Source organism: Oryctolagus cuniculus, chromosome 3, assembly GCF_964237555.1.
Source record: "Oryctolagus cuniculus chromosome 3, mOryCun1.1, whole genome shotgun sequence".
Lineage (NCBI taxonomy): Eukaryota > Metazoa > Chordata > Mammalia > Lagomorpha > Leporidae > Oryctolagus > Oryctolagus cuniculus.
The window spans coordinates 27876593-27896306 of NC_091434.1; the positions used below are offsets into that span (position 1 = coordinate 27876593).

The 19714-nt window shown below is 35.4% G+C and overlaps 1 protein-coding gene across 7 annotated transcripts in view; it reads left to right on the plus strand.

The window, feature by feature from the left end:
• ERBB4 (erb-b2 receptor tyrosine kinase 4) overlaps positions 1-19714 on the plus strand; it is a 1263146-nt gene that overhangs the window by 892639 nt on the left and 350793 nt on the right. For all 7 annotated transcript variants that reach the window (XM_051849160.2, XM_051849161.2, XM_051849158.2 and 4 more), the window contains 5 exons: positions 3800-3913; positions 5117-5243; positions 12369-12442; positions 14224-14314; positions 15786-15985. In XM_051849160.2, coding sequence (XP_051705120.1) covers positions 3800-3913; positions 5117-5243; positions 12369-12442; positions 14224-14314; positions 15786-15985 — 606 coding nt within the window. The remainder of the gene's footprint in view (positions 1-3799; positions 3914-5116; positions 5244-12368; positions 12443-14223; positions 14315-15785; positions 15986-19714) is intronic.

Here is a 19714-nt window from a genome sequence, read left to right on the forward strand (position 1 = left end):
CCACTGATTTCCCAGGCCACAGCGGAGAGCTGGATGGGAAGTGGAGCAGCTGTATCTCAAACCGGCGCCCATATGGGATGCCTCAAATAGAATCTTAAAACAGTAAACATGAAATGTATATTAAGAGAGCTTTAGCAAATCAATGACCTATCTTGAGGAATCATATTGAGCAGCATGACTTTAATCAACCATTTACTATACTATGTGAGGGTATTTCCAAGAATTTGTGTAAAAATGGAATTATAGATAATTTTCTTTGATGCAAAAAATTTGAAATCCATGCATAGTAATTTTTAATGAGTTTTCCATGAAATTTTTGAGAGCCGCATGTATATACTGAAATTTTGTAGTCAATTAATTTGCTTCGCATGACGAATGACACTTTCTTCCTATTGCAAAGCCTGAAAAATCCCTATTTTAATCCACATACACTCATTTTTAAATAAAGACTTAGAAACCTGCCTCATACAGATTACAGATGCGTTGGCCATTTTCACTTTGTGTGTGTGATACATTAGGGGCATGGAATTAAAGTGGTTATGCTTTATGGTTTTACCTTCTTGTGAATCACATGACTTTGAGGAAACCAGTTCTCTCTTTCTCTTTAGGATGTGAAAGTTAATAATCATATACCTCCTCACTTTTTCCATCATAAGAATCAAAAAGGACATAAGAATAAGAGTTGTGGGGGGGGGGGCAGCGCTGTGGTGCAGTGGATTAACGCCCTGGCCTGAAGCACCGGCAGCCCATATGGGAGCCGGTTCGAGACCCAGCTGCTCCACTCGCTATCCAGCTGTCCGCTGTGGCCTGGGAAAGCAGTAAAAGATGGCCCAAGTCTTTGGGCCCCTGCACCCGCATGGGAGACCCAAAAGAAGCTCCTAGCTCCTGGCTTCAGATTGGCACAGCTCTGGCCATTGCGGCCACTTGGGGAGTGAACCATTGGATGGAAGACCTCTCTCTCTCTCTGCCTCTCCTCTCTGTGTATCTCTGCCTTTCAAATAAATAAATAAATCTTTAAAAAAAAGAATGAGTGGTGGAATATTAAAAAATCTTTGAAAACACAAGTCTAATTATTGTTATTAAATATTTTGTATTGGTTGATAGAATAATTATGTTTGCAGATGGCCCTTAATTAGCATTTAAAGTAGCACACACAGTATCTTTAGCATGGTAGAAATTTCCATCTTAAATTCTTCAATATCCAAAATAATATCCTTCATCTAAAATCTTCTGATCTAATCATCTTACTATCCTTGCAAAATTTGGGGCTAGAAAGTAGTGAGTAGTGTATGATGGGACTCAATATTATACTTTTTCTTTTTGACAAATGTTTTCTTATTCTATTATTTTCAAAATCTGATGACTTCCCCACAGACTATCAAAACTGTGCTCTTTTGAGATTTTTTTTTTTTGGTGCTTTATCTTTTATTCCAGACCAGAGGTTAAAGACCAATATTTGAGATGGAATAGAAGAAATACCAGGAAAATCTGAACTGGGGAATTTTGTTTTCTAAAGCCTTTAGAATGGCTCACCTGAAGGCTGTCATTTGGATACTCTAGCAAGAGGCTAAGGAGAGAAAGTTTTTATGAAATAACAAGCCCAGTTTAGCTTATATATAGTAAATTCCAAAAGTTCTTTCTTAGATTAGTTTATGTAGTCAAAATACACACTAATTGAAAATACTTCAGTATTTGGCTTCTGTAAAATTCATATCATGTTGGTCCTAATTTACAAGCCTTGATTTGTTAATCTGGAGCTATTCTAGAAAAACAAATACATTTAGCTTCTCACCATGGGTCTATAATTTCTAATCTATAATTCTGACACTTTAAAAATGCCTAGCAACATACATTTTTTAAAAAGTCATTTGCCAGCAAAACTTGAGCCTAATTGCTGTAAGGCTATTTATAATTTCTGTTTATTCTACGTGGTATAAATTGCTACAGCAATGTGGAGGTATCTAATTATAAAATACTTTCAAGAGCTTGCAGAAAGTGCAGTTATGTACTTAATATATTAGTATATTCACCTGTTGCAGGTTGGAATCCCCTGAGACAGAGATTAAGTTATTAGGGAATATTTTCAGAGTCAACACTGGGGAAGAAAAGAAAGCAGCATTGGCTTTGATGCCATCTCAACGAAGTGCCTCTTTGGTGGTAGAAGCTTGCTGATACATGTTGCTGAGAATATTGAAATAGACACAATTTGCACCTTGTTCCTGTGGATCCATTTATATACTGTGCCTCAGAGTCTCTCATTTCCAGATTTTTCAGTATTTCTTCCTCCAGGGCAAGCCCCTGGCGTGAGTCCCAGGTAGTCTAAGGTCAGACTGCTTCTGTATCCAAACAAAGTGAGTTATCAGTTGCACTACACAGAACTGTGCCCTTGGTAGGACTTTCATACCCACCGTCTTTCAAGACCAGTCCTAAGTGAGGCTGTGGGGAAACTGCTGTCTCCATCAACTTGCACCCACACCAAGCCTAGTTTTCATTTTCCTCTTTCAGTTTATCAGAAGTGCCCCTGTCAGTCTGAATGTAGCCATAGTTATGAGCTGAGTGTGAAGCCCTAGCATAGTGGAGGATGGCATGGGGGTCAAAAATACCTGCTTCTGCAGTTTATTTGTGTTTCTTCTACTCATATCCCATCACGATTGCACTGCTTCAGCTTTGTGATTTTGCTGTTGGATCTATCAAAATTATATAATCCAGTACGAACAGATTTTTTTTTTTTTATGATGGTCAGTTGTGATCATTAGGTTAATCATTGACACATGGTTAGATGTTCCATCTCTATCAGGACCCAGAGCATGTCAGGAACTTTTCATAAATGGGAAACAATCCTGTACTACAGATAGCAATGCTTAGCTCTAGAAACCTGTGGGTCTCTGCTGTGATTTTCCAGTTGAGACTTGTCATAACTCCACACAGCATAGATACTTCCAATATAATACAGCATGTTGAGTCTTGTACCCCAAGTAGCAGAATTGGTTGTTAGAAAGTCTGGACCTGTGCCATTTCCTTAATGGGTTACCCCTCAAGGCTAGAAGTCTTCTATACCATTGCATATTGGGCCAAAGCAATATTCTCAGGCATGGAAGGAAGCTGCCTTCAAACTCACAGCAGCCTGGTGAATGTTGTGTTCTCCCTTTATTGTGGAAGGGGATTATATATTTATATGTGTATGGAGGGGATGTCCTGGAATATCCTAGGTCACTGGAATCCTAAAAATGTCACTAGAAGTCCCTTCTATTCATATAACTTTCCTGAAGTACTCTTTTCCCATTTAATTTTGTTTCTTTGTGGAAATAAATGAGACATTTCCATGGCACCCTACTGAAAGAATGCATTTAAAGCATTTCTTCCTGCATATAGTACACTCTCTCAATTCAACGCATTTTGACTTATGCTTCATTTGGGCTACATGAATTTGAAGTATTTTTAAGACTTCAAACATGCATCATGACATGAAATGACCTGGAACTATTGAAAAAACACAAACTAAATGCCATGTCATTTCCTAAGTCTATAAAAGAAATACAGTCTATCTTGGGGTCAACTCAGAGTGTGGAACAGCAGCTATACAAGTATAGCTGTTCTTAAAAAACATTGCCCAGGGTTTTGAATGTAGTTAGTTGGATAGAATATTTCTTGTTGAGATGCCTAATCAAAGAGTTGTTTTAGAGGAAGAGACACATATACTGTCAAAGATGCTAATCATTTTCAAACCTTAGAATATTTTGTTTGAGGTTGATTTGCTGAGAGTGAACATTTATTTTACTTTTTTTTCTTAAAAAATCAGATAATTTTGTGGTAGATTCCAGTTCTTGTGTACGTGCCTGCCCTAGTTCCAAGATGGAAGTAGAAGAAAATGGAATTAAGATGTGCAAACCTTGTACTGACATTTGCCCAAAAGGTGAGTTACAACTAAAATTATTTTGGTTAAAACAGGGGTCTATACCTAGGTTTTCCTTTTTTAATAAGCTAATGAAATTACCTTCTCAGAATATACCTACTCACACAACCAAACATTTCCCCAAATACTTTACATGACTTTGGACAGTTCCCAAAATGTTAACTGTCATGATGTTATATCTTACTGGTTTGAGTTGTGTATTTATATACTATGATCAAAAAACAAACAAAAACATCAGAATGAACTCAGAAATGAAGTTTCATTTTATCCTATCTGTAGCACATTGTAGAAGTTTTGCAAAAATAAGAGTCCACATTGTTATTTTAGCACTACTACATGTATTAATTGCTTTCAAATATACAAAATGATCTCCTAAGCACAACAAGGGATGCATTTCAAAAATAATATAGGGAAATCACAAGGTTTCCATGAGCGCTAAATAATTGTTGCAGATAATTCATGCTGTAGTGTTTTAGTGGAGGAAGATGGACTTTTCAGCATGAATACTCAAATTCTTCACCAGAATGAAAATGAAATTAATAGGTACAAAAGAACAATCTGAATCTCCAAAAGGCAGTTAAACTTTTCAAAGTATCAAGGACTGCCTCGGAAAAGAGCAAACTTCAGACTTACTTTTAGGCTACATGGTCTCTCTCTTAATTAAGTAGAGCCTTTAGAAAGCATAGATAGGCCGGCGCCGCGGCTCACTAGGCTAATCCTCCGCCTTGCGGCGCCGGCACACCGGGTTCTAGTCCCGGTCAGGGCGCCGGATTCTGTCCCGGTTGCCCCTCTTCCAGGCCAGCTCTCTGCTGTGGCCCAGGAGTGCAGTGGAGGATGGCCCAGGTGCTTGGGCCCTGCACCCCATGGGAGGCCAGGAAAAGCACCTGGCTCCTGGCTCCTGCCATTGGATCAGTGTGGTGCGCCGGCCGTGGCGGCCACTGGAGGGTGAACCAACGGCAAAGGAAGACCTTTCTCTCTGTCTCTCTCTCTCACTGTCTACTCTGCCTGCCAAAAAAAAAAAAAAAAAAAAAAAAAAAGAAAGCATAGATAATAATCTATATCTATATATAAGTATAAATATTTATGTGATTACTGACTTTGGTTACAACTCAGAAATATATTGTTATTTTTAAATGAAAATGCAAAGATTTTTGACCAAAAACAAGTTTTCCAGCCACCTGACAGTGAATCTCATTTTTGCAGCTTGTGATGGTATTGGCACAGGATCGTTGATGTCAGCCCAGACTGTGGATTCCAGTAACATTGACAAATTCATAAACTGCACCAAGATCAATGGGAATTTGATTTTCCTTGTCACTGGTATTCATGGGTCAGTATTACATTTTTGTACAAGACTGTTTTATAAAATATAAACACATCTCAAGAGATTATGTAGCTTTGTTGGTTTGATTCCTCATGACCCAGAAGAGTTTTATCTTTCATTAATGCTCTTTGCCTGGAAAAGCAAGGGCCAGATCAACAGCAGCAGTGGCAAACTGGAGCTTTGGGATGCTTCTACTTAGGTTTGAAAATATAAATTTGTATTTGAGCTAAAATATATTTGTAGGTCATTCTCTTCAAAGGCATAATTTTCAACAGTCTTGGCTTTATCTTACCTATGTATTGGGAAACAATATAAATGTGTGAGATGGCGAATTTCGTGCAAACACCTAATTTATTAGGTCAAGATAAATTAATGCAAGGTAAATTATTATTTTCACATGAAACAAATCAATAAGGTGAAATTCTCATATGCTTCTTTCAGAAATATTCAGTCCTCAGACAGCCACTTTCTCTATTTTTCTAAGTTGGAATTTACTGCCACAGTAAGAGAAATGAATTTCTTTTTGGTAGTAAAAATTGTAACATTGTCTGGATGCCTTCATTACAGAAACACCTGCTGGTTTTAACTGGAAAAAACACCAAGTTTGTATTCTTTAAATTATAATAAAAATGTCAGTATTTTTACTTTATATTTTATCTGTTTGTATATGTTACTTCTCAATCCCTGAATATTAGCACTACAGGCAAGAAATAAAAAATGTCACTGACATATTTCAATTCAAAATCTTACCCTGAAAATACATCACACCATTTCTAGAAGCAAAATAATGTAACACATAATGAATAAATATGTCCAAATGGGAAAAGAAAGAGCAATAGAAAAATTTCTTTCCATTCAAATGAATTATTGCATGTGTTATGGCATAAAATATCTCCTTACTTTAAAATGTAGCTTTCAATGTGGTCCTGTATCAGGTACTGTATATACTGTGTCCAGAATTGTGTCATGAGCAGTTTTTTTTTTTTAACTAAGACTAAAAATTTTAACTTCTCTTTAAAAAATATTTAGAATTAGTACTTCGCAGCCTATATTCTCATTGCTATAATCTGTTGGAGCTGGGTAGCATCAGCCATTTTGAGATGGGACCCATTCAGTTGACTTTACCACAGTTCTCCTTGTCCTCCGAATCCATTTACTTTGCTGTCTTAGCCTCCTTGGTGCATTGGGTAAACGACATGGGATAGTATTTAAATGCATCTTTGTAATTCAATTTATATATGACATTTAGTAAGGCAATACATCTACATTTTCACTTTTGAAAACTATATAGCACCGTAAGTGAAAGATCATATCATGTTAATAAAGTCTTCTGAGAAATAAAATGCAGTAACATTGCCTACATCCATGTGTAAATAATAAATGAAATAATGTAAAGTCTATCATTGTGGAGAGAGATTTGAAATCATATTCTCATGAATTGTGTAAGAAAAGTGATTTTCGTACCTATCAGTCCTCAAATTTCTTTTTTATGTATTAAGCTTTTGATACTTTAACTATGAAGTAAAATTTATACATAATATATTCTACTTATATACATAATGCTTAAAATCATTGCAATTATGTAGATGCTTTTTAAAGAAGAAATACTAATATGTAATAAAATATGTATTGATAGGACAATATCCAGTCTCCATTAAAGTGTGGCTTTTTTAGAAATGACATGTAAATTATCTCTGTATAATAAGTACAGAGAACTACTGAGGCAAGGAACAGCTGACCAGTGGAATAGAAAATAAGTAACCTATGTATTGTTACATAACAAAAGAAAGGAAAATAACTTTTCTTGGAAATCAGGCCAACATGACTATGGAACTAAATACAAAGTATGACCAAGCATGAGGTTTGTACACACAAAATTCTAAATGTATAATAGGATCAGCTTAAGGTTCTACAAGAATTGATGCAGTTCTTTGTTCTAAGAGACATTGAACATCCTTGACCTTGGGTTATTAATAAAAGACTATACTATCCCCCAATTTTGACTGTAACTAAAATACCTCAACAAATGTTCCAGCTTTCCTTCAGTGAAGTAGTATTGCCCACATGGAGAAATACTGCAGGAATTTTGTGATAGATGAATTGTGAGCCAACTAAAGGGATGTAATTGTTAAAATTCTCACATATAAATCATGGCTAGAACTGTTTGAAAAACAGTTGATCTATTGAGATCCAGGATAGCTAGTTTAGTCTTTGGTCATCATCAAACTGTTTACTAAAAATCTGGATTTATGCAATTTATAAATTATTTACATATTTTCATTTATGACCTAGAGTCAAAGATAACTGAATAAGTAAGTACAAAAATATTGAAATAGATATCTCAGTGGATTATAAAAGACACTGTGAAGTAGGGAATTCACATTCAGTAGTTTGCAAAAGTGTATTATAAAGCTTACTAACCCTGACTTCTAAGGAAAGTAATTCATGCTAATTAATCCAGGTGAAAAATGACTTACAGAAAATCAACTCATGTGGATTAAAAGTAAAAAATCTTGCCTTAAAATAAAAAAAAAAACTCTAGGAATAAGAATTAGACTTTCTACCTGAGTAACTTGATGCAGACTAGACTGTAATTTCATTTACAGCTATACCATGGACTAGACCTATTGAGTGGCAATCTTTTGATGTCAAACAAGTTTTTCCAATTAAAAATTGAGAAGTGATTTAATAATAGATACCTATTTCTTCTGACTATTGTGGCAAGTAAAAATAAAATTTTTAAGTAATTTATTTATTTATTAGAAAGTGAGAGAGAGGGAGACATAGAAAGATCTTCCATCTGCTGGTTCACTCTCTAGATGGACCCAATGACTAGATCTGAGCCAGGCCAAAACCAGGAGCCAGGAGCCAAGAGCCAGGTCTTTCATGGGGTAGCAAGGGTCCAAGCACTTAGGCCATCTTCTGCTGCTTTTGGCAGGTCATTAGCAGGGATCTGGATAGGAACTGGAGCATCTGGACTTCGAACGAGCAACCATATTGGTTGCTGGCATCACAGGTGGTGGCTTTACCTGCTATACCACAATGCCAACCCCCTAAAATAAAATGTACTTTGAATTTATCAGTACAGTTTTTTTTTTGGGGGGGGCAGGCAGATTTAGACAGTGAGAGAGAGAGAGACAGAGAGAAAGGTCTTCCTTTTCCGTTGGTTCACCCCCCAAATGGCCGCTATGACCACCGCGCTGTGCCGATCCGAAGCCAGGAGCCAGGTGCTTCCTCCTGGTCTCCCATGTGGGTGCAGGGCCCAAGCACTTGGGCCATCCTCCACTGCACTCCCGGGCCACAGCAGAGAGCTGGACTGGAAGAGGGGCAACCGGGATATAATCTGGCACCCCAACTGGGACTAGAACCCGGGGTCCAAGCGGAGGATTAGCCAAGTGAGCTGCAGTGTCAGCCATATCAGTACAGTTTTAAAACCTTAATGAGTGAAGAGGGGATGAAGGGAAAGAGAAAGGTGAGAAAATGAAAAGCATGAAAATTGATGCAAGAGAAGGCAGTAGAAAAGAGAATTATTGGTGACCATGTCTAGTTTATACTACAATTTTTATACAAATATTATTTTATAGACTTGATTATAGTCCTTTATAGTCTATTTTGGAACCCAAATAAAGCCAAAACTTTCTTTAAAATAAGCCATACTTCTTAGTTCAGATGACTATCGTTAATCATAGCATTTAAACCTGGAATATGTGAAGTTATAATTAATATTATTATTTCTTAATGTATGAGGCATTTTCCAGGATAAATAAATGTGAAAGCATGATCCATTTGCTCACTCTGAGTCTCTCGCCAACATGAAACATATATTCTGAATCCTTTCACTTTCGGCTGTGAAGTTAATTCAGTGGGCATCACATATATATGCATGTGTATATGCATGTGTATATGTATGTGTATATAATATCTATACAGTATATAGTTATGATATATATTTAAAATATAGGCATACTGGTGCATGTAAATTGTGAATGTGGAGAGAAAGAGAGGGATTTTTAAAAAGTGGATAATACAGGGCATCTTAAACAGAAAACTAATAAATTAAAGAAGTGTTTTACTTCACTTAATTCCTTAATTATCCTCCATATTTTACAAACTAGATTTTAATAGTAGTGCATGATTTTATTAAAGTAGTGGAGATATTTATTTAAACTCATAAAAGGGCAGAAATTATAATTAAATGAGAAGAGTTTCTTCAGGGAGTAATTTTATTGGCAAATTTTCATTTAAATTTTTAATATGTGAGAGGGGTCAAGAAAGCTAATTTTCATGATCAGTTTGTAACATAGTAGTTCCATTGTCAGAAATAGGCATTTCTTTCCTTATTTAAAAAAGCATTCCCATGCAAAGCTTAGTGCCTCTGATTTTCTCTAGGAATATTCCCCTTTCACATTTTGTCATGCTTGACACTGTTCATAGGCATGTGTTTAGAATAACAAGCTGCTCGCTAAATAAGCATGTTCAGGCTGTATCACAAAGAGGCACTTGCAAGAAAGGGCAAACTTACCTGATAGATGGTAGTGATGATGGACAATGGAAGAGAGATAATAGGTTTGGTGATAAAATGTAATTTCAGTGGTATTGTGAAAATATGTTCCTCTCACTTTATCCTGAACTTTATTTTGGATCACCAAACACAATGACAAGGTGCACATAATGTTCTTTCACACAGCTCTGAATTTAGGTAGGAAAGTTCTTGATTGTAAAGTACTATGGATTTCACGTGACTGTACGATGAACTCCCAAGAGGTACTTGGAAGCTAGTAAGTGGAATTCTGTCAGCGTATTTTACGAGAGTCCTGAATCTCGAGAATTAAGAATATAAAATTTCTGTGGTCCACTGAACTTCATGTTAAAAGTTCAGAATTCATTTCATTCCTGGCATCCTGGAACCTTCTCAAGAAAGCTTTGGAATGACCTGATTTTTGTCTGCTTGCCCTGAATTTTGAGTCTTCATCAATAAAGCCAGCGTATTTAATTCTATTCCTACAGCTGAACTATACATTGCTTTTCATCACAAGAATAAACACTGAAAGCTGTTAATTTTTGGCTATCATATTCATCAAAAGCATAGCTACTCATTCCATATTTCTTTACTTATAAATAGACTGATTTTTCCAGAACATTTAATTTATACTGGAAGCTTTTGAGAGAGATTCCTGTGGCATTGAGAAAAGTCTGATCAATATTTTATGTTTGAATTATAGGGAAATACATTTACACTCTTTCTCCAATCTCAGCAATATCCAGTGTTTGGTTTTTGGTAGCACTCCATGCTCCATGGTACACTAGTAGTACATTGTATTGATTGTATTTCGTAGCTTGAAACAGTAATTTAATCAAGTGAATGATTTTTAAAGATATGGGGTGGTTTACACTATAGAAGAATATGCTGATGAACCAACTTCAGAAATCCAATACAAGGTGGTTCCAGAGATCAAGGTTATAGGACCTGATAGTTATTTTCGAGGCTCGAATTCTGGGATGTCACAATGCTGAAGTTCAGACTCAGATTCCCAGGAGACAGGCCATAAACCTATCTATTTGTCAGGATATTGTGGAATCCCTTGATTGATAATCCTATTATTAATAAATGTACCATAGTGATTATTCCCCATATAAAAAGAAGGTTCTTATAGATTGGTAAAAAAAAGAAAAAAAACAGATGTCCACAGCAATAATAAAACTCATTTGATTGCTACAGACATGTACATCCTTCTAAGGAAAAACAGAAACAAAAACAAAAAAAAACCCTCAGCTCAATGTCCTTAAAGGATTTGATCAGTTATAGAGATATGAACATTGAGTAAGATTTATCTTCTGTAAAGGGAATATTTAATCTATACTCTCTACTTACCCAGGATATCACAGAATGTATTTTATGTAATAAAACTTGTTAAACATATTATGTATTTCTTACAAAAACAAATGTAAGTGCTCTTTGACCTGCTGGTTAAGATACTGGTTAGAAGATCTGCATCCCACATCAGAGTGCCCAAGGTTCACTCCTGGCTCCAGATTCCAAGTTCCTGCTACTGCAGCCACTGAGTGGCAGTACTCCTGGCTCAAGTCACTGGGTCCCTGGGACTAACATAGGGGACATGGATTGAGTTTCTAGCTCCCAGTTTTGGATCCCCAGAGAGAACCAGAACATGGGAGCTCTTTATCTTTCACTGTGTGTCTCTACATTTTAAATAAACTTATTGATTTTAAAAAGCTGAAAGTGTTGTTTGAATTACCATCAAAAGTTTTTTATAACATCCAAGTAAGCAAATACTTCCATGTTATAACTGAAAAGTGTTTTCGGAGGATTAAAATGAAAAATATCATTAAATATTTAATTTTAAAAGGTACTTTATATTCGTATCTATATGTATATTTATATCTAAATAGCATTAATATTTATGGGTTAAGAGATAATATTTTAAAAATCTAAAAAACTACACCTTTTGAGTATTGTGGAATTTGTTGCAAGCTTTGTTTTCAAATGTTAATATAATTCCTACAGATGGTTGCAAATAGTTCCTGTGTTACAAAGGTAAATAGAAATGAGCTAAAAATAGGACCAAGACTATTCCAAATAATCACTATGAAGAATACCTTTAATACAATGTTACATGAATGTTATGAAAATTCACAAACAGATCAAGGCAGCGCTGAGACAAAAAAAGAACTAACTTTACCTGTATTTGTTTCAGTACTTTTTATGATCTGCAAATATAATTTAGACTGCCTTCAGGATCCTAAATTGAATTCTCAGCATAGTTTACTTTCAGACTATGTACTTGCCAGTATATAAACTTTCAAAAGCAAAATAAATATAAGTGGTTCATCTACAGACCTGCTATCTTTGGGAGTTTCTTCAGGATAGGTGAAACCAAATTATTACTGTAATCTTCTAAGAACATTTGATGAAGACATCCTGTTCTGTGTGATCAAAAGTCTCTTAAAAATACCTCTCAATCTTCTTCTACCTCTAGCATAGAACAACATATTTTTAACTTTCTGTTTGTACTTAAAATTCAATTTGAATGAAATAATTATTGTATCATTTCCCACATTTTCACTCTTCATCAAATTTTAAATTTGGCTAAATTTCTGTTTGATTTCCTGTAGGGATCCATACAATGCAATTGAAGCTATAGACCCAGAGAAACTGAATGTCTTTCGGACAGTCAGAGAGATAACAGGTAATTTTTAAAAGTCCAGTTGTTATACTATGAGCTAGGTAAATTTTTGTGTTTTCTTAAACAACATTATATAATATTGTAATCAACAACTCATTTCAAAGCAAATTCTAGTTTGTAAAACCTCATGTAATTTTGAACAATGGGTGTCCTATACCTTAGCTTCGTTGCGTATTTTGAAAGCCAGTGGAATTACAAACACAAATATCCTTATAATTTTAATGTTACTGTTTAATTTCACATTTTTGTAGATGTCAGCTGACCTTTGAATCCATGTTTTTGTTTTCGTATTTATTTATATATTTCAAAGGCTATGTTAAAGAGAAAGAGGGAGAACGTGAGAGAGAGAGAGAGGTTGTCTTCCAACTGTTAGTTCACTCCCCAGATGGCCACATCTTGGCTGGGCTAAAAGGAAATCAGGAGCTTAAGACTCCATCTGGGTCTCTAATGTGGGTGGCCATGGCCCAAGCCCTCAGGCCATCTTCCACTGCCTTCCAAGGCCCATTAGCAGGAATCTGAATTGGAAGTGGAGTAGCCAACTTGAACCAGTGTTCATGAGATGCCAGTTAGGTAGGTGGCAGTTTAACCTGATGTGCCACATCACCAGCCCCACTGAATCCATGTTTTTATGTTTACTTTTTCACGAGCAGTATGACTAACATGGAACATTCATTTAGTACATACTTGTGTCTTGAAGGCTGTCACAGCAGTTGACTGAGTCTATAGATTTGAGTCATGGATTTACCATCGAAGAATAGAAAATCCAATCAGTAAGTTTAGCTGTGTACATAAATGGTGTAGAAGGCAAGGTAGACACTTAGAAGTATGCAGGTAAATTGAATTTCAGGTAAACTGAAGCTATATTTTTTTCTTTAACTAGTTAGACTACACTTATTATAATTATATAAATAAAATAGGGGGCAGGAATTTGGACTAGAAGTTAAGATTCTGGTTGCGTTGCCCTCATCCCATGTTGAAGTGTTGGAGTTTCAATCCCAGCTCTGTTCCTGATTCCAGTTTCCTTCTAACATGTACCCTGGTGAGCTGCAGTTAATCACTCAAGTATTTGGAGTGCTGCCTCCACTGGGAGGCCTGGATTGAGTTGCTGGTTCCTGGCTTTGGCCTGATCTAGCCCCAGCCATCTCTCTCTCTCAAATACATTTTTTAAAATAAATTTTAGAATATTCTAAAATTTAAAATGTGAGTGAAATGGAATCATTTAATTCTATAACATATATAGTTTTACTCTTCCATGCATATTAAAAATACACATATTGCTCATTATTTTTGTTAAGATTTATTTATTTGAAAGTCAGAGTTACAGAGCAATGGTTGGGGCTGGGCCAGGCTGGAGCCAGGAGCCAGAAGCTTCCTCCAGGTCTCTCACATGGGTGACAGTGACCCAATACCTGGATCATCTTCTGTTGCTTTTCCCTGGCCATTAGCAAGCAGATAGGTCAGAAGTGGAGCAGCTGGGACAGGATTGGTACCCATTTAGGATGCCAGCATCTCGGGCAGTAACTTAATCTGCTATGCTCCAATAGTGGCCCCATGCTTATTATTTTTACATTAATTATTTATTGAATATTATGGCCCCAAAACCATCACTCTTAATCCTGGAAGAATAAAATGTGATGGGATGCTTCAAAAGTAAATATATTCATTGCTCTTTTCTTAACCGCCCACATTCAGCACATTTTCATCATATTTCAAGGATAATCACTACTATTACTAATATTAACAATGATATTCTGATGTAGTCTTACTGTCCTAATCACTTGTAGGTTTCTTGAACATACAATCATGGCCCCCAAACATGACTGACTTCAGTGTTTTTTCCAACCTGGTCACCATTGGTGGGAGAGTACTCTATAGGTAAGTATATATGTTAAAAGCTGCAAATTTCCTATATTACCTGAGTACGATAAGTCAAAAACTTAAATCTTACTGATTTACAGATTCTGAGAATATATGTTTCTATTGTTAGTTACAAAGATAAATCAATGAAGATACCTCTAATGATGATGTGTAATACATAGTTTTTTTCTATCTTTCAACTGCCTATCACTTAACATAATAATAGTGTTTTGCAAGTATAGAATGCATTATGTGAACTATACAACTGAACTTTCTTTTTGCTCATATGTTATCATAACTAAATGATATAATTGAGTGACTTGCTAATGGTTTAGGTGTACATGGCATAATCTTGTACCAGGAGCCTCTGTTTTCCTTCTGGGGCTATAGTTTAACCACACTTCACAGGGCTGATGTTTCAGACACTGGTCCACCGTTGTTTATGTGGCACTGGTTAATAAATGGACAAAAATTAGAGCTTATAAAAACACTTTCTAAATCCTATTGTCATATTTTAAATTCACATGATGAAAATACACAGGTTTTTTTAATGAATGTATTCCTTTTATTTTAGGTTTATTTCATATTTTATCTTTATGAAGGTCTTATTCCTGAAAGATTAGAAGTCAATTTATATAATAAGATTTTTATCTAATTTGTCTACTTAAATCTGAAAGGTATCTAAAATCAATACTGTCATTGAATATTTCATAATAATGTTATAAAAAGTACATTGAATGTTACATTAAAATATAAGGCAAGAATATCTATAAGAGATTTTCAAAATCTAAAGGGAAAAGGATCTTTGTGAAAAAGGACAGTTGAGAAATAATGTGTATTGAAGTGTTATATGCAAGCATCTTTTACTATTTATTGAATAAAATGTTATAAATCATTTAAAACATTGTTTTGGCATTTTAACTCTTGCTCAAAATGGGTAGGGAAGATTTTTGTGAGAACAAATTCTGTCTCTGCCTTTGTCACTGAGCATACATGCATGCACATTCCAACTCAGAAAACAATTCTAAATACTCATTTAAAATTGTAAATGAAAAGGGAAATCTTTGATCTCCAAAATGTAAAGTCATTTTCGTTAATTGATTGAAATATGGGGATGTGGGAAGTATATTAATTCTTTAGAGAATGGACAAGAAAAATAATTACATAAGTATGGACTACATTGAATTAAAAACAATTTCTTTGAAATTATAATTGATTTATGCAAAGTAATTATTTAACTCTTAGAGAACATTTTCCCACATCTCCAAGCCAGCTCAGTAATTAATGTCTCCTAAACTTTTAAACTGACTATATAGAATATATAAAGAAGAGCCATTCTGAGTGCAGATATATTGATTCCATCTCCTTTTACGCTCTAGTGACATTGTTTGGAGTAAGTTGAGACATCCTTGTTTCACTTCAGGAATGCATTTCATTATTGTTTCATTATTGTTCCACTCCTACCCTCCACCCCTGGTCTCCCTCTTAGTGGCCTCTCCTTGCTTATCCTCAAGCAACAAGGCATCACCTCTCTGCAGTTCCAGTCGCTAAAGGAAATCAGTGCAGGAAACATCTATATCACGGACAACAGCAACCTGTGTTACTATCATACCATTAACTGGACAACGCTCTTCAGCACGATCAACCAACGAATAGTGATCCGGGACAATAGGAAAGCTGAAAATTGTAGTAAGTACATCACCCGAGCACTTAAGATTTAGAAATGTGAAAACTTTTCTCCCATTCTCCGCTAGACCAAACAATTAAAAATACAGAAGTCATAATTGCTACCTTGTTACCCTTTTTTTTTTTTGAAGATTTATTTTACTTATTTGAAAGGCAGAGTTACGGCGAGAAGGGGAGAGACAAAGAGATCTTGCATCTGCTGGTTCACTCCCCAAATGGCTATAACTGCCAGACTGAAGCCAAAAGCTAAGAGCTTTCTTTCACGTGGGTGCATATGAACCTGGGACATCTTCCTCTGCTTTCCCAGGTGCATTAGTGGGGAGCTCCCTGGATTGGAAGTGCAACAACCAGGATTCGAAGCATCACCAATATGTGATGCTGGCATTGCAGGTGGCGGGCTTTACCTGGGACACCACAATGCTAGTCCCTTAACACATCCTTTAAAAAGGAAGGTAGATATAACTACTAGCATCCTATAAAATAATCAGAAAATGTGCCTTTATAAAAATTTTCATGTTTGAAAAAATCTTGCCTAACCCTGGAGACTGTCCTTTTGCAGAATTAGATACAATAGGCCTAGATGGAACCTGAGCACATAAATGTTTAATAATCATCCAGGTAATTCCTTAAATTCAATCAGTTTATGGAACTCACCTTATTGAATTCTCTGCATTTTGAACACAGAATAATAGTTTTGCCATTTGGTTGTGGTAGGAAAAATGCAGCTGCATTTTTTAGAGATATGTGAAAAATGTTCAAATAGTACTCAAAAGCTCTTCTTGTTTAAGAAGATTGTTTTGTGAATACATTTTACAGGAATATCACTCTCCTTTTCTTCATCAGTTTTGCTACTTCTTGTTCTACTTCATCACTTCTTTTCAACACTGGAGCGAATGACATTTTTATAGAAATATGATTATTCCATTACTATTAAACATTGAAACTCCAATGGTTAATACTTAATTCTTCCATGTTTTTCTACTGGTACTGTTTACTTTTTCTTTATCCTATAAGTGCTACCACCACTCATATAACTGTCTGCTTTATTTATGATAATTGCCAAATAAAAAGTCTCCAAATGCAGATAATCTGTTTGTAAATGCTTATCTTTCTTGTAGGTATGATGAGTCAGTTGTTTTTAGAAGACAGATTTCCTAAGGAAACTTTTGGTCTCATTATCAGAACAGCAATCCTAAAGGTACACACAAATGAGAGAGGAGAAAGAGAGAGAGAAAGTGACAGAGAGAATGTGTAAATAAATAGTAGAGGGTCTTTTAAAAAATTGCAAACTCATAAGAGGACAACATAAGTTAAGCTTACTGTAGTAAATAGGCAGTGAATTAATTTATTTACTAATAACCTACCTTGCTCCAGAAAGGACTCACAGCAGCACAGGCTATCAATTTTCATAGAATGTGACTTTTAATTTGTGAGGAAATCACTTATATTATAGGCGTTTTTGGACCATAAAATATTTTCCAGAGAAAGTTCTGTTGTAATGAGAATTTCCTGCTTTGAGCCAACTACAATTCTCACATATTCTTCTGTTCCAAGAAATATAAACACTAATTTAATGTGTCAAAGTACGCATGTTCCTATGGAATGAGAGTCATCTTTTTATTTGGCCTGGGTTACTTCTTTAGTTTTATACATTGCTGATTCCTAAGACGAAGTATGCTCTGCCCATATATCTGTTATGTGTTTGTGGATGCCCTGGAAAAGTATGTGATTCACTGCAGGGAAACAGAATCCTTTTCAATGCCGATTTATAAATGTTCTCCTAAGTCAGGGCTGTACTCTTCTCCATCTACTTCCTTCAAAAACAAAGTAACAAACAAAATCACACACTGTACCACTGCCTTTCAAAGATAAGAAGTTAACTGAAGGTTTTTAAATATCTAAGGAAAACATAAAAGAATCATAGAAAAATATTCCTCCTTGACACAATCAGTTAATAGATCCTGTAAACATCCATATTTCTTTTATCTCTTTGATACTTCACAAAAAAGCAACTGGGACAAAGAAAATACAGAAAGAAATCAAATATAAAAAATCAAGATGGGGAAAAGGTATATTTCAATAAATTATATATTTTAGTATCACTAAACTCTTCAAATTACCAAGAGAGTAAAAAAATTATAATAATAATAAACTGAAAACCCAACGTGTTCTTAACTCTGCATTAACCTTATGCCTCTTGGACTGAATTGAGCTCCTTTTCAGACCATAAACTTATTTTCTTGTTCTGCATGCTTGGAGTTTATTTTGCAGTTAGGGAATGAAATGAAGCAGTTAGAAGGAATATAGTTTTGTGATGCTATAGTATAAAATCGAGCATATCATTCCTCATTTTTAACATCTTAGAATAAATATACTTTGCATGAAATCCATTTATCAAAATTTGGACTTCAGTCTCATAGCACATTGAACCCATAAAAATCACAAATGCCTGCACTTTCAGAAATGTAATTACGCTGCAAACCTGACCTCAGAAATGCTGCCCTTGATGTTTACAGTGAGCCTACGATGATTACTCACTTATGATTAAAACATCCTTATCATGCATAGTACTATCTTTAAACAGGAAAGCTTAATATTTGGTTCATTTTTTTAAAAAGATTTATATTTTTGAAAGTCAGAGTTACACAGAGAGAGGAGAGGCAGTGAGAGACAGAGAGGTCTTCCATTCGATGGTTCACTCCACAGATGGCCGCAATGGCCAGAACTCCACCGATCCGAAGCCAGAAGCCAGGAGCTTCTTCTGGGTTTCCCACATGGGTGCAGGGGCCCAAGGAGTTTGGCCATCTTCTACTGCTTTCCCAGGCCATAGCAAAGTGCTAGATCAGAAATAGAGCAGCCGGGTCTCAAGCCAGCGCCCACATGGGATGCTGGCGTTTCAGGTCAGGGCGTTAACCCACTGTCACTGTGCCACAGCGCCGGCCCCAATATTTGGTTCATTTTAAATGTACTACTAACATCGCATTTTTAGATATTCTGTCTTTGCATACCATACAGAGACAGGATACACAGGAATGTACACAAATATTTGCTACAAACTCTTAAGCATACTTGTTCATGAGGTGCGCATGTGCACCTGTGGGTATGCGTGTGCATGTGCAATGCATCACAAAATATCCTATGATTTAAATCTGGGAGTTCATTTGTTAACTTAAAGAAATGGCAACTCTTCATTGAAGAGAGTGGTATTTGGAGTTCAACCTGATTTAAAACAGTAATGACAATAAAAGAAAAACTTCACGTCATCCTTAATGAGTGACAGAGGTTTGAGCAATCTTATTCTTTTAAGTCAAATATTTCAAAGCAGATTTTGCGGTTTGAAGAGATTGAGATTGTAAGAAATTTCAGGACATGAAAAGTTATATTTTCTGCCTTTTTCATCTATGTGGTTACAGCACTAACAAAATGACGATGCTGGTGGAAGAAAGGTATTTAGAATCTCTTAAAATAATTAAGCATATATATTTAACACTGATGTATGAACAATGTAGAAATAAATATTATCCCAGCCTCTCAGAATCCTACTTACATTTGAGCCTATACTTGTTTTAAAGTACTTGGGCATATAAAATTAAACGCAGTATAAAAGAGAAATTAAATTCATTATTGATTTTTTAAAATTGAAATATCTTTATTTTTCCAATTATTGAAGAATATTTCTTATTGTTATATATCAAAATATATAAAGAAGAAAAGATTTTTTCACAAATATAT